We start from the raw sequence: 22,792 nt of genomic DNA, 5'->3' as shown, positions 1-22,792 counted from the left end.
TTTCTAGGTGACCACAAGATTACTTAACTGGATTTGGAGCTACAAGATCTCAGTTACAATTCAATTAATGTTAGTTACTTTTGAAAAATAATTTTGTTTGGCTATTTTGGTTGCTTCATGTATGAAAAGTAAGGTTACAACATATCGAGCATAGACTAACTTATTGACAGTAAAAAAGACAGCTGATCTTTTAAAAACCGAATTGCTGTCTGAGTGACAGAATTGTTCATTCGGTACAACATTAAATTAGGGTTTAAATAATTATTTACATAAAATCATGGCTACCACGATGTTCAAATTGTCATCTACACTTATTAATTCATCAAAAAACTATCGTATTGTTGTTGGACTTATAAACAAATGTAATTTCAACACAACAAATGTCACTATGGTAAGTTGCATAATCGCTTACATTCCTTAGAAAAAAAGTATTATCCGTTGAAAGTACTATCGTTAAATAATTACCGGTGTATTTAAATTGTTAAAGACTGTATTGTACTTTCTCTGGACTATACTTTGAGATTGATTCCTGTTATTTATGATTTTAATTTAGTATCAGAATTCAAGACTTGCTTTTAACTAACCATTCTAAGATAAGTAAGATTCAATACCGGGAAATGTTCATTATAATTATTGAGAGATACACTGAAAAGCTTTTTAATTATAATCAACAAAAGGACTAAAAGTTTACAGTATCATAGAATAATTAAACATTGTTATTGTGTTTTGAAACAATGCTATGAATTTTTAAATCAACTGTAACATATAATGCTATACTAAAGACCAAAAACTACCTTTTAAATAGAATAGTTAGAGAATAGTCAAAACTGTACTATACTGTAGATTGAAAGATTTATTATTATCATAAGTATCAACATATGATATTTGTCCATTATGTTTGCTTATATTATTGAGTATGAAGTGAATTACTAATATCAGAAATGTAATACATAGAAAAAATAAGTTCTCACACATAACGGCATAATAAGTAAAGTGGAGTTTGATTCAATTACCTTTTATCTCGTCTCCAGGTACATAATAGGCAAATTCATTTTCAATATATTAATAACAATGTGCAATAAAATGATACTGAAAAAAATTATCTGTTCCTAACATTGCTAATTTGCCATCAATCTTTTGAACTGAGATGGTATGTCTTTACACCTGTATTTACACGGGCTCACCACTCACTCTTCAAACTGGAATACAACAATATGCATTGTTGTTTGGCAGTGGAATGTATGGAGAATTTATGATGAAATGGGCTTACCGAAAGTTCAAAAAACAAGTTAAATATGTATGCTAAATGTTAAAAGGCAGTTCGCAATCTCATATTCATAAACCTAAGCCATAAAATACAAAGACTGATATTATTGAGTATTTATTTCACAAAAAATTGTTCGAAACAAGTCAATACATTAAAATAGTTAATATCCATGTATGTACGGAGAATAAAATCTACAGATGTATTTGATTTGCTTCCACAAGTAATTAACAATGCTGAGTGTTGCCATTTGGCAGTAGAATATCTGATGACTGGTGGTACCTAACAGATACATTTGCACAAGGGCCAACTTGGTCTTTTTTTTATTATTACTTTCTTCTGATTTTGTTAATTTATTTTATTGTTTATTTTTTCTGGATCATAAGCCTTTGTTTTCTTTCTGCTTACATCACACTCTTTGAGCATCATCACACACATCCTTTCAAAAATCAACTCTTTTACTTTAACCTTATTCAAGTAGGCTTTTAGAAGCACTTTTGAATCGTCATATAATGACTTTTTTTTATATTAAGTGAAGCTACCACCGTTTTCAGTGTGGTCAACAGAGCCTGGCTTGATGTTGGCCAAGGCATCTATTTGTTTGTCTTTTTTTTATTGTTTTTGTGAACAGTTGTTTACCCTTTAATTTGACATACAAGGTCATTACCATTGTTCAAGTAGTGATTCAAGAATATTTATCTTTTTTCAACATTTTCTATAATCTTTAATATATTAAATAGTAGTATATATTTTATGACATACTACAATTTTTGACATTATTTAATCTATACAGTTATGATATATTGATTTATTTATTTGTTAAGTTTATATTATATTGTTGTCATTGGATGTTTGTTTGCAATTAGTAATACTAGGTAGAAAATTAAAAAATATATAAACTTTTTCTGTTTGGAAATACCAATTAAGCCTGAGGCTTGAAATTTGGCACAACTTTCCTGCTTCCAAAAATACCAACAACCGTTTGTCCTATGCTTGAACCATTCGGAAAAGATTTCCATACCATCAATTTATGAGAGTGATGACATAGTGAGTGCCAGGTATAATATGTTCACAAACTCAGATATCAAAATCAAAATCAAAATCAAAATAAACTTTATTCAAGTAGGCTTTTATAAGCACTTTTGAATCGTCATTTTACAATTAAGTGAAGCTACCACCGGTTCGGAAAGTAGATTCTACCGAGAAGAACCGGCAAGAAACTCAGTAGTTACTCTTTTTTAACATTTAAAAAATACAGCGTCATGTTAATTAAATACAATTATTTCAATTAATGTATCCTGCTTGGAAGTCAACAGGTATTAACTAATAATATGTATTTCGACACCAACAATTTTTACTATGCTAACTCAAATTTCAGTGGAAATCGTTTTCTTATGCCAAGTTGCCTAAAATATTATGTTATTAAATATGATTTAAAAAATCGTCTAGAAATATACGGAATTAACGAAGTTACAAATTTTATAAGACGCTCACTAAAGGCAATTTTTGAAATCAATCGATTTAAATTACGCTAATAATTATTAGCGGAGTATGCGCACACTCTCGAGTTAGCGTAGTATAAATTGTTGGTGTCGATTTGTGAACAGACTGTATCTCCTGAACATTTTATTTTTTTTTCCTGTTAGGTATAATTGCCGTGACTGATACGGTCTGCACAATATCATCATTCAAATAATTGAACTTTCTTATCAACAGTGTGGTTATAATATACAACTGTATACCCGACCACACTATCAATTTTACCATTTACACTATATTTTTGTAAACAATTATCAAATATGTGAATGATAACGAAAAGAATGGCGCGATACCGCAATACAATCAGACCAGTCAACGCCAAGATCAGAACGATAGTTAATAAAAAATAATAAACGATTTAACATTCTCGTTGCTTCGTTTCAGTGTTGCCACTCTTAAAGTCGTTTGAAGTAGGGAATTTCTGGCAGTTTTTTTTTTGTTATAGAGCTATGTTTAATAAGATTAAGAGAAATTAATGTCAAAGCTTGTTTTCAGTACACGATGTACTATGTTTTAGGAACGTAATAAAATCGTCCAATTTGGGCGCTTCATGCGAATTTCGGGAAACACATGTATAAAATGGAATATTTCCATGAAATACACCACTAACAATATTTAAGCGAAATATATCAATTCTACATATATCTATGTAACTATTACAGCATTTTGAACTACTGAGATCACATAGATTATGAAAATAAGAGACGATCACTACAATACGTTTTACACATCTGATACATATTTTTAATTATCTGTAAATGAAACGGTTTTAACATAAGTCATAAGAGGAAGTGAAACTACTATACGCCAAATACAAAGTGTTTTAAAAACAATATATTTCTGGGAAATAAAAGCGTTGAAATAATCAAACGATTTGTTGTTGTCGTAGATCTTGTTAAGGATTTTCGATAGTGTGACGATAAAAATGAGATAATCTTGCACTATTAGAGCTAAAGCTGAGCGTAATCGTTTCTATTGGAATAAATACTTTTATTTTTGTATGATCTTCTTATAAGAATCTAACAAGAAATAACTTATGCTCATCTTTAAGCCTTGGCATTCGATCTCCCTGACCATATTATTAAGTCTAATAAAAATACCAAATGTAACTTCCTTACCTTGGTATTATTACAATAGTAAGAAAACAGATAATTATTTGTTACACACAGCTAAGACCACAAACGAAAAGTATCACCATAATGTTTTGTCTACAATTAATTTATATTATATACTGGTAAAATTTGTTTCTTTGTATGTAATCTGCGAAAGTAATGATTCCATGCTATTTTTTTTTATTGATAACTTTTTAAACTGATATATTATTATTCCTGAATGAGATAGATATTAATTTTATTTATATTAACTTTATTACTAAATTGCACCCTTGTGAAACCAGGATGCTTACTTAAGAATATAAATACGTAAGCAGTAGTAAAAATAGTTAATAGATACTGAATGTAATTTAATGAACATGTTTGGTTTCACCTCAAGGAAAATTAGTAACATATCGAATTTAAATGTACTATTACGGTTAGTGACTTTAAATACTTATGGAGTGGCAACACTGGCTCGTCTTAGTCGTTCGTATACCATTTGGAGGGGACGACAGTCTAGCTCGGTGTGGCGAAACTCGTTTTACGTATATATAACGCAGAGATAACATTGTTCGCGTATTTGATCGTACTAGAAATAACTGGCTGTAGCGTGTTAAAAACTCGGGCACACATAAAACCTCTTTTAAGTTTTGACATTGCTGACAGTTTTCGTTTCGTGTGTATTTTTATTATTTTACGAAATTTCAAGTTATATTATTTTAGGGATTTGAAATTATACTGTTTTATAATAATGGCGTGTACAATTTGTTTGAAAGATGATAATAAACCGGTGAAAATGGTAAGTGATTGAATTAAAAATTACAATAACAAGTTTAAAATATACAGTGATATTTAAAATGTTAATTGATCGAATATTGACTAGAGTTTTGAAGTATTGTTTAGTTTGAATAAAATAACTTAAAAGTGATTTTTAATACATTGAATTTATAACTTTGAACTTAGATTAGTTAACAAGAAAAGGTATATATTCTAATTCTTAATACCTGCTTATAAAAATAGTATCACTGATACTTTGTAATATTGTGTTTTTGTTACAATATTAAATCTTTAATATTTCGTATACTGTCGTTCTATTCTTATGTTCTAGAGAAATGAGATGAGAAGTTTTAATTCCTATTAGGCGTATGTAATGTCGACACTCAGACGAATACTCTTTTTTTGTTTTAAGTTGCCTTGTTTTTTTTTGCGATATAATATAGTTGATATTCATACTTATAATATATGATTAGGGTAATAATAAATCACGAACGTATTTGAAAAAACTAAATTTAATTTGAACAAAAGAGTTTTGTTATTTATTATTTAATGTCGAAAATATTACGAAATGGTATGTTACACGATTTTGGTATGTGTAGAACTTATAGAAGACATAAAATATAACATGTGATTGATTGTAAGTAAACCTAATATTTGGGGAATAAATATAGAAACACGTCTTCTAGTAATTTAAAAGTTAACCTTTTTTTAAGTGAAACTTCTATAGAATCGTTAATATTTGAAACTCGTTCAAACCAAAGTCGAAGATCAAACAAAAAAAAATAAAAAAAATTACGTACGAGATTTGTTAACATTATTATTCTGGATATATGTCATTACAGATTATATAGATAATAGACAGAATACTGACGTAATAATTATACGTTCAAAATAAGCGAGAGAGAACAACATGACTTTTGATAAGCTACTTTACGTAATTATTTTGATACATAAAAGAAACAGTGGTTATGCTGTTTCTTTTATGTCAACATTACTTTATTTTATTCGACTTTACTTCTTAGTTCTTACTATGCCTGTTGACTTCCAGGCGGGATATATTAATTTAAATAATTGTATTAACTAACATGACTGTATTTTTTTAAATTTTGAAAAAGAGTAACTACTGATTTTCTTGCCGGTTCTTCTCGGTAGAATCTACTTTCTGAACCGGTGGTAGCTGCACTTAATTGTGAAATGACGATTCAAAAGTGCTTGTAAAAGCCCACTTGAATAAAGTTTATTTTGATTTTGATTTTGCTTCCTCAATATAAAAAATAACATAATAAATGAGGTATTTAATTCAACACAATTATATAGACGATGACGAATTATATAGAGTACCTGTTGACTTTAAGACATGATTTTTCATAAATAAATGTAATTAACTGATATAACTTTGTTATTAAAATATTCGAATAGTAACTACTTAGTTTCTTGCCGGTTGTTATCGGTTAAATCTACAATCCGAATCGTTGGGTGCTTAATGTTTATACTTCGCCTACTTTAATTAACTATATTTAGATTTTTATTGGTTTTGTTATTCAAGGAGACTTATCTAAAATGTTACTGAAGCGTAGCGTTCATATTGTACCTGATATATTAAATTTTGTTTTCAGAGGAAGGAACGGGACACGTTCGGCGAATTGGACGTACCGGATGACAAATTGTACGGCGCTCAGACCGTACGTTCCGTCATGAACTTTCCGATCGGCGGTATAGAGGAACGGATGCCCGTGAGTGTTGCATTTATTTAATCAACTATTGTATATACAGAGTCGGTATCAACTATCGGAGTAGACAAGAGTTCGAGGCTGTGAGTGCAGTGGTGCGAGAATGCCACGGTCCTGGGTTCGAATCCCAGATCGTCGGAATGGAGTTGTAACTCGGAGCCTAGAATAGCTTGCAGTTTGCCCTGTAGTATATACTGTGCATATGGCTAGTCTCCTTTGGGAATTGTCATCATGACCAAAATAGTTTAGGATTACATCATCACCATCATCAATAATTGAATTGTACCAATTTTCAATCCAAGTTGCAATAAAATACCGTCACACAATTATAAAAAAATATCTCTTGATAATATTTAAATCAAGCGATTCCTTGATATTTTATAATCCAAATCTGTTGTTCTGTATATTTATTTAAACAAATATTAGCATTTGTTTGGCTTCCATTCGATATGAGGAAAACTTACAATTTTACTGATAAGTTTATTGTATCTGTATTGTGAAGTTCTATTTTTAAATTAATTTTCATTTAAAAGTAGAACCTATAATCATACTTTTGACTTCGTGGCAGGGCTTTGTACTTTATGCAGGTTCATTTGGGTATGTTCCACCAACTACCGCCGTAAAAACAGTACCATGAAATGATTCATATTGAAACCTCGGACAGATTGAAATTTTCAATAAACACGATTGAACGTACTCATACCCGGATGTTACTATTGGACATTCGGCAACAATGCGATAATTAAGACACTAATTATCATGAAGCAGTACAAAGGACGATAACAATGCCGCGACCGAGCGAGCGAACCCATTCTTTTATCATGCGTCCTCACGTGGAATTCGTATCAGATAATCCCGTTAATGGAACATTTCATTCATTCATACAGGTGCATTGTGATTTTTGTTGTAAAATCGTTCTCTCTGTACGAAACTCAATGCCCTAATACTGGTACCCATAATCCGTTAATATCACCATGTAGTCCAATTATGACTACGTAGAAAACATGAGAGATTTAAGCGAAAGCGAATGTGTTTAATATCATCCTTACTGATATTATTTATTATATTCGTCGAGTCGAGATGGCCCAGTGGCTAGAACGCGTGCATCTTAACCGATGATTGCGGGTTCAAACTCAGGCAAGCACCGCTGATTCATGTGCTTATTTTGTTTTTATAATTCATCTCGTGCGGTGAAGGAAAACATCGTGTGCATGTGACAAATTTCATAGAAATTCTGCCACATGTGTATTCCACTAACCCGCATTGGAACAGCGTGGTGGAATATGTTCCAAACCTTCTCCACAAAGGGAGAGGAGGCCTTTAGCCCAGCAGTGGGAATTTACAGGTTGTTGTTGTTGTTTGTTGTTGTTACTGATATTGTAAATATGAAAGCCCATACAATACAATAACAACTTGTAAATATCCCAAAGCCGGGCAAAGGCCTCCTCTACTTTTGAGAATGTTTGGAACATATTCCACTTCGCAGTTCCAAATCAGAATTTCCTTGAAATAAATCATATAGAAGTTGCGCGATGTTTTCCTTCACTGCTGAGTTCGAGATAAATTAAAACCTCAAATTAAGCATATTAAAATTCAGAGGCCCTCCTGGATTTGAACCCACAATCATTGGTTAAGATGCACGCGTTCTAAATACTGGGCCATCTCATCTCAGCTCTATGAAATGAAATGGTTATGGAATATGAAATCGTTTTTGTTTATTTGTCTTTTACGATTCCATATCTAAACTACTCACTCCCTCATGTAATTAAGGAGACACGTTATGTGGGGGTTGCAAAAACGCCATGGCTACGTAACACCAGACCCCCCCCCATACTTACATATGTCACAGATTTAAGCTAGTATAAAACTTTGTTTATTTTAAAAGTAAATAATATAGTTTTTATCACATAACGGTTTATACTTAAATAACGAGTTAGTTTGTGTCAAGGCTTACTTCTATTCAGTAGCAGTAAAAACATTTCAGCCTATTAATTTGAAATAAATTCACATGCGAAATATTTACTTGCTACTTAATGTATGTTACATACTTTGTCTTAAATATGAATATAGTTTCTAGACTGTTCAGATGTTTATCATATAATAAGTATTTAATGGCTTCACATACATTTATATGTGTTTGAAGTTACTATCCTTCAAGAATTATATCGTTATTAGCGTCTATCGCCTTATACAATATTATGAAGGCTATGTATGTGTGCATGTGTGATGATCTTGCATGTGTGCATGCATAATATGTGTGTAATTTTGGTTTAAATCCGCTTTACACAGCAAATAGTTTTAATTTGAAAATTAGCCTTTGCACAAATGGAAATTAATTATCATTTTATTTATAACAAATTGTCTATTGTATGATCTTTTTCTCAAGGTGCTAAAATAATCTTATTAGTAACACTAATTAATGTTAACATTAAGTTTTTTGTTTTGTTCATCTCTCCTAATTATAATATTAATCTTAACATAATATTTATATTAATTACTTATCAAATCCCGAATAAGGCTGTCAACAGTTGAGAGTTTATCCGACGAACAATTCTTAATAAGAGTCTATAGTCAGGAAGCTGCCTGTGTTACACTCTCGTGCCTCAGGAAGTGTCCAAAACTGCTTACGACTGATTCTCTCCTTCGACTGTTCAGACGTGACAATATTAAGCACGATTCACCTCTTTAAACTTTTCCACTGCGTCTGAATTATTTGTATTTTTATCCGGCCGTTATTTTAATGTAAATTTAATACTACTTTCTTTGACAATCGGTTTTGAGTACCTTTTGTATTTGATACAAAAGTTGGTATAAGCCGATGTCTGTCACTTCACTAGCTATGTCGACTGTTATCGATGTTTTTTTTTACCTCAATGAATAAAAACATCTCTGCTAAATGAATTATTTAGTCGGGTGGATGAAAGGATTCGATACCACATATATAAAAATTTGTTTAGTCATTTTGAAGTTATGTTGGAATAATATAAACATGAAGATGATCCCTGAAATACTAATGTCTTTTTTGGATGGTCGTTGTAAAAAAAGTAATAGCTTTGTTACTAATATCATAAATTATAATAAAAAAACAAAATGTCTCTAACATATGTCTATACCATATTATAATGAAGTAAAATTAGTTTGTTTGTATGTGTGGGAGTAATCATCGGGAACTATTAGTCTAGTAGTCAAAAGCTACATTATTCCCGACATCAAAAATCTTTAGGTTATACATTATATTTACACTATAATATTTAATTTATTAACAAAATGCACCCGTGTGAAGACGGCGACGCAGCTAGTTCTATTCAAAAAGATTGATAAATAAAAACCTTTAAATTGGAGCGTCATTCGCTTTCACTAACTTTCTAACTGCAAAAAGTACCCGTAGAACATTGAACATTATATAGATATGGGTATTTTTGTAACGATCACTTGGTATCAGTACATTGACAACTTTACAATCAGTCAGATAAGTTTACTTATGTATTTTTATATATAGGCTTTCGCCTTATTTGTTATTAATAACTTCATTTGACTTTTGAATACATACGTACAGTACGACACATCTTAGACACACACACACACAACGTAGCATCGGCAAATTCAATGAAACCGATTACTGCCGATTTACATAACCAATAGAAATAGCTCGTTATCGTGCCATTCGACGCTATTCGTCGCTATATATTCTGGCGTCAGTTCAACCCGAGAAAGCAAGCGCATGTAAATCGACGTGTCAAATTGAAGAATATATTAGGTCATATGACATTACAAGTTATTACATTTGTGTAAAGATCATATTCACATCGAAATAAATGTTGATAATTTGGAAGAGCGTAATCAATTCGGATGTGATCGGTTTTACGAATTTTGCCGATGCGACATCCAAATTGTGTCGTACTATACGTACTTGTGATTTTCTTTAGCTATGCATTTTGCAGACGATGTATAATTGAAATATTTCCCACGTTTGAGGTTTCAGACGGGAAATTGTGGTCACACGATAAATTAATATAATTAGAAAGTGGTATTTTAGTACAATTATTTTTAATTTGACATAAAAAACTATTATTAAATAATGGATTTTATTTTTTAGTGACTATAATTAGGAGCTCATCTATGCTATTATAAAAATTAACATCTGTTTATTTGTATATGGGGGATAATTTGTATAATTTCCGGAACTAATGATCCAATAGTAATTATTTCTCTGGTAGAGATTTACATTATTCCTGAGTGTTATAACGCAAAGACATGAAATAATTTATATTACTACTAGCTTTTGCCCGCGACTTCGTTCGCTTGGACTTCAGGTTTGTCCCGTCTAATCTAGTAGTCGCTTAAAATCGCTTCGTAAATAAGCCATTTTTTCTCGTACAAAGTAAAGGATAAAAAATGGTTATTTTGGGTTATTCCTAAGAGATAAACATATACCATCACGGACTTTTTTGTAGACCTTTTTAAGTTGTACAATACTGTAGTACATTGTTTTCTTCTTGTTATTTCTGCAATATCTTGTAGGATTCAGTCAGCGTTTGCAATGTAAGCGCAAAAAATTTGTTTTTTTACGACCTCACATTAGAAACCTCAAAAATTGTAGCCTATGTGTTATTCTGATGTATAAGCTATATTGTGGTAAAGTTTCATTCAAATCCATTCAGTAGTTTTTACGTGAAAGAGTAACAAACATCCATACATCCATACATACAAACTTTCGCCTTTATAATAGTAGTAGGATTCTTCATTACTATAAAGAATCGAAGCCGGGACAGGTCACTCGTTTTAATCAATATATATAAAACTGTTCCGTTGCTGAGTGACTGACAGACAACGCACAGCCTAAACCACTTGACCTAGAGATTTGAAATTTGGCACACGTATGCCTTGAGTGTCCTAAGAAGGAATTTTTCAAAATTCCCACGGGATAGGGAATAAATGGGATTTATATTTTCAACCAAAGTAGCTCTATCTCTGTAACTATAATTCAATTAGGGGTTTCAAATTTATCATGCAAGAAGGTTATAACAACAATTAAAAACTATTTTTAGGATATTTCAATATTCTTAAGGGATAGAGAATAAACGGGACTTGTTTAGTATATGCATTGTACCTGTGCGGAGCCGGGGCGGATCGCTAGTAAAATTTATTTTTATGGTCGACATGGAATCTAAAATATAACCAGCCTAAACCCTATCCAGCTAGTATTTTCCTCCACATCAATTTATCCATTCATCCTTTTTTGAATGGTCGTGTTATAATACTGTGTTAATACATTTAATAAATGATTGTAACAAATTCAATGTCCAAATCTATATCGAATATATGTTCATTAAATTATTAAAATTCATCAAAGCAGTTTACATATTTTAATTTAAAAAATGATCGAATTGAAAAAGAACTTTCTCCTGTCTAATTGCGGCCGTACTAACCAATCTTAAGAGTGACTACACGGTATATACATACATATACAGTTATATACAAGCAAAGATAGGTGCACTCTATACGACTCAGTTTATTATCTGTGCCTTATCCACTAGACCTACAAAGCAATATACATATAATTAATATGCTAAATATAAATTAATATGTTTTCAGTATCCAGTCATCGTTGCTTTCGGTATCTTAAAGAAAGCAGCGGCGAAAGTCAACATCGAATTCGGCCTCGACAAAAAAATTGGTAATTTTGCTTACTTTATTTCTTTTTTAGAGATGGCAAGTTATATTGATAATTAAATTTTGATGGTACCTCTACGCTTTTGAATGCTTAGATCTGATAATAAGTAGTATATTATTTCAATACACACCCACACACACATACTCACACACACACCCACACACACACCCACACACACACACACACACACACACACACACACACACACATACACATACACACCCACACACACCCGCACACACACCCACACACACACCCACACATATGTACACCCACACAAACGCACACACACGCACACACACACTCCCACACCCACACACACACACACTCACACACACACACACACACACACTCACACTCACACACACTTACACATACTCACACCACACACATACCACAAACACACACACACACTCACACCACACACATACCACAAACACACACACACGCGCGCGAACACACGCACACACGCACACACACGCGCACACACATTTACATTTGTAATTCATTTTATTATTATACATATATATTTAGATACAAACAATTGCATTGCAAAAGTATGATTGTCTCTGTAAGAGATAATTGCAAGTACAGACACACAGGGGACATAACATCTTAGTGCCAAGGTTGGTGCATTGGCAATGTGAGGAACTGTTAAAGTTACTTATTACCAATGACATAAAGTGTGTGTTTGTTGTCACTTGGTGGTAGGGCTCTGTGCAAGCCCGCCTGTGTAGGTACCACCCACTCATCATCATTGAAGGGTGAATGAGCCAGTATAACTACAGGCACAAAGGACATAGCATCTTAGTTCCCAAGGTTGGTGGTGCATTGACGACGTAAAGAATAGTTAATATTTCTTACAGCGTCATTGTGTATGGGTGATGATAACCACTTACCATCAGGTGGCTCATATGCTCGTCCACCAACCTATTTCATAAAAAAAAATTTAAATGTGAAATAAAGTTCTTTTAGCTGAAATTCAAGTACCAGTGAAAAACAAATGAATATAAATGTATTTTTATTTTAATGATAAATAATTTGTTCATTACGCTTACATTTTTTTTAGACAACGTTTAAATTTTAATATTACTTGTAATAGTTATAATGCATCAGCAAGACCTGATAATATCTGATCTTAAGGTGGTGTCGATTCGGTTGTCCATATATAAGTTTATTTCTAGCTGATGCCATAATGCAGGCCTGTGATGACGTCATCTCCGGCAAGCTCTACCGCGAGGGTCATTTCCCTCTCGTCATCTGGCAGACTGGTTCAGGCACTCAGTCCAACATGAACACAAATGAGGTAAACAACTTTGGATTCAAAGACTGTTGTTTGGACATCTTATATTTTCAATGCTTTGATGAGATTGCGTCCCAATTTGATGAGATCAGTCCCAAGTAATTATGCTTTATATAATCTTTAGCCTACTCCAATCAAAGAAGGCATTAACAAAACTTTAGTTTCCTTATTTCATGCGAAATACTAATGGCACAGTTATATTATTAGCTATTGACAGTTCTTGGTTAATTAATAAAAAAATATTGTCTTCATTACATAGGATAAAACATAGTCGCTCACCCTGGTCTGTCCCTATGTATGCTTAGATCTTTAAAATTACACAACGGATTTTGATGCGTTTTTTTGTTAATAGATAGATTGATTCAAAAAGAAGGTTTATATGTATAATGTAATATAACATAGTAGAGAAACACTAACGTAGCTAAAGTTTAAGATGTGCGAAGTCGGGTCGATTCGCTAGTTATTTATAATACAATGTTAACTTAACTTCAAAAGTTGTGATGAATGAATGAATGAAAAGTTTGGTTGAAATTCAAAATGTCGTTCGACAATCCAAAATAAATACCATAGATTACACTGGTCAACACAAGTTTTGCTTCCTTTATTTTTATTTCTGTTATAAGGTATTTTTATGGCCCTGATTATGAAAAAAATACTACACAGGTTGCTAACAGCTTTACTTTTTGTAATATAAAGTTTTATTATTTTGACAAAATAGTACAGAAAATTATACATTATGTTAACAAAATTTCTATTAAAGACAATGAAACTCTTTTATAAGATTTCCTTGAATGAACTACTTTAGGTAAATCTCGTTGCAAACTTCAGCAGTAGTCTGCCATCATATGTGAGTCCTAGCGCCCCTGTTAACGCTCTTCCATTGGCCGAAGACTCTGATGGCATCTTTCACCCTACTTTGCACTGAAATTACCCAGATTTTGTGAAAATCGGTCTAAATACGGTTGGAATTTTATGCTCATGTTACCTAGCTTTTTCAAGTTTTATAGCATGGCCTCAACAAGCTCTACATGGTCGTCAGATTTATTTTTGCCTAGGAAATTACTCATAAGTATAACAAATGAATTTTAAGCTTTTGATTCAAGTTCAGTCATTGATTTGACAACATTATAGTCTTTCACGAGTTACCTAATCTGTGGCCCTTCAAAAATACCAGCTTTAATGTTTTCTACACTTACTTTTAAAGTCACTTCATCAAAATCAAAGTCTTCACTTGACGTGTTTGTTAGGGATCACAATGATTTGGATCATTTAAAGATTTACGGGTGCTGGGTTCAGTTCAGATCAGTTAGGAAATGACCACTTATTTAGATTTTCGGCATTTTATTCCGATAATTTTCACAACGCAGATGTAACTATCGTCACGGCAATTTCGGGGTTTTCGCCAATACATGGGTGTTTCGAGCATTACTGCATCACTTTTTTCACTGAGCCATAATCGTAGACATACCACACATTTCTGGTAATTACAATATGAGGAACCCACGGCTTGTTCTGATTACACAATTTTATTTTAAAGTGTTTATGATACGCAGTTTTTACGAAGTCCTATATAGGTTGTCGATATTTTGCAAATACATATACACCACAAATATAGCAAAAACAATCGGAATTAAGTGCACAAGGTCTTCTTTATGAAATCATGTCGAAAAAGGCAAAAAACTATATTTCAGTATCCAATAAAAAATGATAATCTAAATCAAAGTAGTAAATTATGGTAGTCAGCTGTAACTCAAAAACAAAAGCTAGTAGAGTAAAATTAATGGCACATTTAAAAAGTACACGAGATAGAAATAAAAAAAAAATAACAGGAAACAAACAAAAATATTTTTTTTAATGACCAGTGTTATACAAGCTCTCGGCCAATGTTATCGCGACAATTCGATGTCATGTCTTGTTGTGTTCAGAATATACTGTATGTGCATATATTTATGCTCAAGGTAATATCCAATCGTGCGATCCAAATCCTCGGCGGTAAGCTCGGCAGCAAGGACCCGGTCCACCCGAACGATCACGTGAACAAGTCGCAGAGCTCGAACGACACGTACCCGACGGCCATGCACATCGCGGTCGCCATGGAACTCCGGGACCGCCTCATGCCGGGCCTGGTCGCGCTCAGAGACACGATGGACGCCAAGTCCAAGGAATTCGAGAAGATCATCAAGATTGGCAGGTTTGTTAGTATTCTTTGTTAAAGCTTGTGTTTCGATTTTTTTTTTTATGTTATAGGATGGCGAATGAGCAGAGATGGCCCAGTGGTTAGAACGCGTGCATCTTAACCGATGATTGCGGGTTCAAACCCAGGCAAGCACCGCTGATTCATGTGCTTAATTTGTCTTTATATTTCATCTCGTGCTCAGCGGCGAAGGAAAACATCGTGAGGAAACCTGCATGTGACAAATTTCATACAAATTCTGCCACATGTGTATTCCACCAATCCGCATTGGAACAGCGTGGTGGAATATGTTCCAAACTTTCTCCTCAAAGGGAGAGTAGGGCTTTAGCCCAGCAGTGGGAATTTACAGGCTGTTACTTTACTTTTTTTTTACGATGGCGGACGAACATATGGGCCACCTGATGGAAAGTGGTCACCATCACCCATAGACAATGACACTGTAAGATATGTATTACCTTACATCGTCAATGGGCCACCAACCTTGGGAACTAAGATGTTATGTCCCTTGTGCCTGTAGTTACTGCTCACTCACCCTTCAAACCGGAACACAACAATACAGAGTACTGTTATTTGGCGGTAGAATAACTGATGAGTGGGTGGTACCTACCCAGACGGGCTTGCACAAAGCCCTACCATCAAGTATTTGCTAATTGTAATTGAATTATGATCTGATATATGGAAAAATATGGTTTAAACTGATTTAAACTATGTCGCGTTTTAAAGAAAAACGTATTTCAAAAGGCTAGCATAGCTTTTTGTCTCAATGTAATATACTAATGTCTACGCAGCAAACATACTGAATTTGATGGCTTTATGCGAACACATCTGGGTAGGTACCACATATCGTACTATACTCTACCGCTATAGATCAAGATTCAGTATTCTTGTGTTTCCGGCTAAAACATGAGTCCTGACTCATGTTTTAGCCGGAAACACAAGAACTCAAGAACACTGCCTGCAGTGTAACACATAGTAGGCACAAGCCTGGCCCCGTAGCAGTGTGTGAGTGTGTGGCTTAAAGGATGAGTCAGGTAGTGTATATGTCATATAATTTTATTTATTAGTAGAGCACCACCCACCTTATATTCTATGACCTATCCTACACCTGTTGGTTGCCTGGAAGAGATCGCTATGTAGCGATAAGGTCGACAAAATTGTACGCCTGTTATATCTAGGCCATATCTTTGTCATTTGTATTTTTTTATTTCACTGTGTGGTGTACAATAAAAGAATAAACTAAACTAGTGTACCAGGCGCGAGGGATATGACAGCTCGTTTCCCAGAGTCAGTATGTGGTCCTAGTGCCGGCGAGCAGTTGCTATGAGGAGGATTTCATTTGAATACTTTATTGTACACCACAAATTAAACAGATTAAGCCTTATAGTAAGAACATATAAAAAAGATGGTACAACCGGCGGTCTTATCGCTTTAAAGCGATTTCTTCCAGACAACCGAGGTGATATGGAGTAGCAGCCAACAGAGAAATGGTAGGTGGTGTAAAATAGACTACATGCATAGATACAAATAATATAATACATAAATAAACTACAACATACATATAGCTAGGTACATAAATACATTTATACATACATATATACAAAAAGTCATACGTAAACACATACAGATATATACAAAATAACAAATGGTATCTAGTCGCCATTCAGTGTGAGGATATGTGTGTGTGGTGGCGCAGGACTCACCTGATGGATGCGGTGCCGCTGACCCTGGGGCAGGAGTTCAGCGGGTACGCGGCGCAGCTGTCGTACAGCGTGGAGCGCGTGTGCGCCGTGCTGCCGCGACTGCACTATCTCGCGCTGGGCGGCACGGCCGTGGGCACGGGCCTCAACACGCGCAAGGGCTTCGCCGAGAAGTGCGCCAAGGAGATCGCCAACCTCACCGGTGAGACGACACACCTCCCTTCCCCCGTCATTACACCCCCCCCCCCCCATCCCAATTTTATTTGGAGTGGCAGAGTCGACATGTCCCAGTGGTTAGAACGCGTGCATCTTAACAGCTGATTCATGTGCTTAATTTGTCTTTATAATTCATCTCGTGCTCAGCGGTGAAGGAACAACGTGAGGAAACCTGCATGTGACAAATTTCATAGAAATTCTGCCACATGTATATTCCATTCCGCATTGGAACAGCGTAGTGGAATATGTTCGAAACCTTCTCCGTAAAGGGAGAGGAGGCCTTTAGCCCAGCAGTGGGAATTTACAGGCTGTTGATGATTGTTGATGATGCAGCATGTATTTTCCTTCCATACTTCTCTGTCTGACGTCATCTCCCGAGTAACATTCTTTCTAACCATATCGTTTTTCACACAATCTATCCATCGTTTCCTTGGTCGTCCTCTACCTCTATATCCATCCACATCCATGCTCAAGGCCATCCTCACAATATGTTCCTCATTCCTCCGCATTACATGCCCATACAATGATAGATACCGACACCCCTCCACCCCTTGAACGCAAAAGTTTGCACTGCTGAAGAAAACATCCAATTATATATACTTTGCCAAACTTTTTATTCATATGTCATAAAATATATATTAATATATATATTCTCATAATACAATCTATATTTAATACTTTTATCATCATACAAAAGTTGACGACATTCTTGAAATGCTATCTTCTTTTTTTTAAATTTTAAACCACATACACCAAAACATATCCCATACGTTTCCAAAGATTTACAAAAATCAGAAAATGCAATGACCGATTATGAAATCATCATTCATATCTAAAGAAAACTACCCAATACAGGACATTTTATACTACATCCATTACTCCCCCATTTATAATCCAATGGGTTGGCAAATCCAACATGGCCGAAAATACTTCAGTTGAAATATTTTCAACTACAAGACTCCAGGCTTCAATAAATCAATAATTTTTTATGAGGCCAATCTGGTGTCTCCAACTAAGATCTCCAGATCTGTAGTCTTGTCTACCCAATACCAATAAAGCAGTCAAATTTATTCCAGTTGACTCATACCAGTCAAATCTTACAGGATTAAATTAGATATACCAATTATACACCACCACCCATTCAGAATGTAAATTCTACTATAGATACAATTAGTCAATGAGATGCACTAGGTTTATATACTTATTATATGTATGAAACAGTTGCAATAAAGTTGTATTAAAATAAATATTTATCTCCAACTTATATAATTTTCCCAGGCATTCCATTCGAAACTGCGCCGAACAAATTCGAGGCGCTCGCTTGCCACGACGCAATGGTGGAAGTGTCCGGAGCGCTCAACACCATCGCCGTGTCCCTGATGAAGATCGCCAACGACATCAGGCTGCTGGCGTCCGGCCCTCGCTGCGGCCTCGCTGAGCTCATGCTGCCTGAGAACGAGCCAGGATCCTCCATCATGCCTGGTAATGACGATGTTACATACATACATACAGAAATTACAATCTATTGCATTTCTTGTTGAGATACATTGCTAGTAATTATAATATCATTAAACCCGTATTAGAGCAGAAATTGATCAACTTCCATCTTCTCTTCTACTTAAGAGGAGAGGCAGACAGAGAGACACAATAATTTTTTTAGTTCATTGAAATTACAATTTTTTTTTATAGTTCTAATATATGCGAGTTAATATTTTCTCATCATTGCTAAGTTAATGATTTAATTTCAATTTTCTAAAAAAATAATTTCGATTTTCTTCCATATCCATACAAAAAGGAACAACTGACTGATCAACTATATTTATATTAATAGTATAAATGTGAAAGTAACTCTGTTTATCTGTCTGTCGGTCTTTCACTACTAAACCCGAATTGACGAAATTCGGTATGAAGCAAATGTGAATTCCAAGAAAGGACTTACTTTTTGTCTAACACATGACAACCGATGCCTTTAAGTCAAATCAAATCAATGTATTCAAGTATACTTTACAATGAAGCGTTTTTTAATCGTCAACAATTAAATACTACCACCCTTTTCGAAAAGCAGCAGAAGAAACGGCAAGAAACTCGCATAGTTGCTCTTTTTAAATAAACAGATTTACAATGCTGTTGTAATTTTGTAAATGTGCAATTTACAGTAATTAGTGTCCCATGATGGAACCCGAGCCTAACTTCAGGCGGTAACCCTTAAAACGCGACATCTATTTTATAATAAATAAATTGTTAACTTTGTGGAATAATGTTTATGTTTTTAAGACTAATTGACATGGCCAGGCAAGGTGAACCCGACGCAGTGTGAGGCGCTGACGATGGTTGCGGCGCAGGTGATGGGCAACCACGTGGCGTGCACGGTCGGCGGCAGCAACGGACACTTCGAGCTCAACGTCTTCAAGCCCATGATCGTCTCCAACGTGCTGCGCTCCATCCGCCTCATCGGTACCACGCGCTTCTTGCGCTATTCTTATAATACTAACAAGGATTCATTTCATCATCATCATCATCGTCATCATCATCATCATCATCATCATCATCATCATCATCATCATCATCATCATCATCAACAACATCACCATCTAAATAAAACTAATTATAACGGATGAATCGCGTATATTAATTATTTTTAAACGGGTAAACGTGGTCACGGGTAGACGTCTACCCGTGACCACGAACACTGCAAAGTGCTCGAAACGTCGGGATGTTTAAAAATAATTAATATACGCGATTCATCCGTTATAATTAGTTTTATTTAAATGTGTAATAATCGCGAAAATTTAAGACAACATAACATCACCATCGTCACCATCGTCATCATCATCATCATCATCGTCATCATCATCATCATCATCATCAGCCCGTTTTCGTCCACTGCTGGACATATTCCTCTCCAAGTGCACGCCACTGTGGTCTTCCTCTGGCTACTCGCATCCATCTCCTGCCTGCCGCCTTGCGTATATCGTCACTCCACCGTGCCCGAGGACGTCCTACACTACGTTTGCCGAGACGCGGTCTCCACTCTAGAACACGTTTTCCCCAACGGTTGTCGGTTCTGCGATAAATATGACCACCCCACCAGACCAGGATTCACTTAGAAGGTTAAATATGAATGCTATCTGGTAATCAAAATATTCAAGTATAAACAAAAAGAAATGTTCTTTATTTAAATTAAAGACATACACTAAAGGCTCCGAGAATATGTCTGTGAAGATACAAATATAACATTTAAATTTCTCGTTTAAATTATGAAATCTGGTCATTGCTATAGCCCTAGCACCTATATAGGGCATAAATTATATTTTTTAAAAACAAGGCAGACATTTTTTTTTCTTTTACTTTACAAACATGAGATAAAAATTAACATATTAAAGTAGTACTAGTTATTCTACCATATTTTATTGTTATGAATTTCCATATTAAGGTATATTTTAATTAAATTTGTAGTTTTATAGCCAATATGTCAAAAATAAAAGTCAAATATTTGTTTATTAATCATATTAAATCCCCCTGCTTTATTCCAGGTGACGGTTGTCAGGCGTTCAACAAGAACTGTGCTGTTGGCATCAAGGCGAATACGAACCAAATCAACAAAATCATGCGCGAGTCCCTCATGCTTGTAACGGCACTCAACCCACATATTGGTTACGATAAGGTCAGTATACTATCTAAAACTTTTTCCTCCAATATTCATCGTCATCAGTCTTTGGGGGTTTTTTTGTATGGTATAGATTGGCGGACGAGCATATGGGCCACCTGATGGTAAGTGGTCACCATCACCCATAGACAATGAACCTGTAAGAAATATTAACTATTCCTTACATCGTCGAAGTGCCCCCAACCTTGGGAACTAAGATGTTATGTCCTTTGTGCCTGTAGTTACACTGGCTCACTCACCCTTCAAACCGGAACACAACAATACTGAGTACTGTTATTTGGCGGTAGAATAACTGATGAGTGGGTGGTACCTACCCAGACGGACTTGCAAAAAGCCCTACCACCAAGTTGTGACCTTAGAGTGATCTTTATAGGCTTTTTGCTATCAGTCTAATATAAAGTTCTGTTTAGAAAATTTATAGTTACAAGCCTCCGAAAGCATGTAAAATTGTTTATTCTGAAATTGAACTTCACAAATCTGACACTACCATTTTTTACCGGTTATACCATATTATGAAAGTCATTAAGGAATCTGTCAAATCGTAATTAAAAAATAGCCACCTTATCTCATCATATAAATAGACAAGAGCAATGGCTGAAGATAATGATCATTTGAACATAATTAAATGAATTTGAGTAAATATAAATAGACATAGTCCTACTGTTTTAGATTACTTTCCTCCTGCTCATTTGCAGATGGCAAATGGTAAAATTTAATTAAAAATAAGATACTTTAGGTTTCTATATTACTATTACCATAAGCAAATTGTATTTTTTTTAACAAATGAAACTAATGCTTGCTTGAATTATATTCATGAATATCCTCAATAGTGTTAAGAAAGTAATTATATATCTCGGTGTTAAAAAGACCAATATCAATAACTTTTGGTAATCAAAGTAGAATCAAAATGAACAGGAGTTGATTTGAAAAGTCTTAGTAATTTACCTAATGTTTTTGTTTCATCATGTTTAGATTTTATTCAAAAATGTACTGTGGTACTTTTAATACCTGGTCACAATATAATTTAAAATATAATGATATATTTTCAGGCTGCCCAAATCGCCAAGACAGCACACAAAGAAGGCGGTACCCTCAAGGACACAGCTATCAAGCTAGGCATCCTAACAGCCGAGCAGTTCGACCAGTGGGTCAAGCCCGAAGACATGTTGGGACCTAAGTAGATATCTAGAAGTGAATTAATAACCTTATGTATGACAATAGCTTTATTACATGAAGTATGTTAACATTGAAATGATTATTTGTTGTTATGTAAAACATTTAAAGTACATATTTTTTAATACACATTGGAATTTTCATGGGGCAGTAATAAGTGATACTGCTTGGACTACTGAGTTACTATTTGAGAATGTTTATAGGAAATAAAAGCACACTTTTTGCTTTTTTTTTCAGTAAAGACATTAAAAATGGTTTATTCCCACAGAATGTAGTACAAATTATCTATAGCTAGCTGCCCCATTTCAAATGTTGATTTTGTATTGTTTTTTGATAAAGTTGTAAGATTTTACGTTTAATTATTTTCAAAAAATAATCTATTTACAAGCAAACAATCATTTTAATACAGTATGTGTAAACTTTGTGAAATGTATTTATAATTGTATATACATTGAATATAGTTT

General features: G+C 34.2%; 1 protein-coding gene across 2 annotated transcripts; it reads left to right on the top strand.

The window, feature by feature from the left end:
- The first annotated feature begins 184 nt into the window (after positions 1-184).
- Positions 185-22,579, top strand: LOC124535592 (fumarate hydratase, mitochondrial-like). Of its 2 annotated transcripts, none has more exons than XM_047111853.1 (10): positions 185-391; positions 6,291-6,407; positions 12,000-12,081; positions 13,263-13,384; positions 15,340-15,572; positions 17,269-17,474; positions 18,767-18,970; positions 19,781-19,942; positions 21,022-21,152; positions 22,205-22,579. In XM_047111853.1, the coding sequence occupies exons 1-10, from the start codon at positions 278-280 to the stop codon at positions 22,334-22,336; spliced, it is 1,503 nt and encodes a 500-aa protein (XP_046967809.1). In that variant the 5' UTR covers positions 185-277; the 3' UTR covers positions 22,337-22,579. The 2 variants fall into 2 exon arrangements, with proteins under 2 accessions (XP_046967809.1, XP_046967810.1); XM_047111854.1 differs by lacking the exon at positions 185-391 and adding an exon at positions 4,397-4,696.
- The last annotated feature ends 213 nt before the right edge of the window (positions 22,580-22,792 follow it).

The sequence above is a fragment of the Vanessa cardui genome, chromosome 15, assembly GCF_905220365.1.
Source record: "Vanessa cardui chromosome 15, ilVanCard2.1, whole genome shotgun sequence".
In the NCBI taxonomy this organism is placed as follows: domain Eukaryota; kingdom Metazoa; phylum Arthropoda; class Insecta; order Lepidoptera; family Nymphalidae; genus Vanessa; species Vanessa cardui.
Note: the sequence above shows the minus strand (reverse complement) of the source record. Positions and strands in the feature narration are given on the sequence as shown.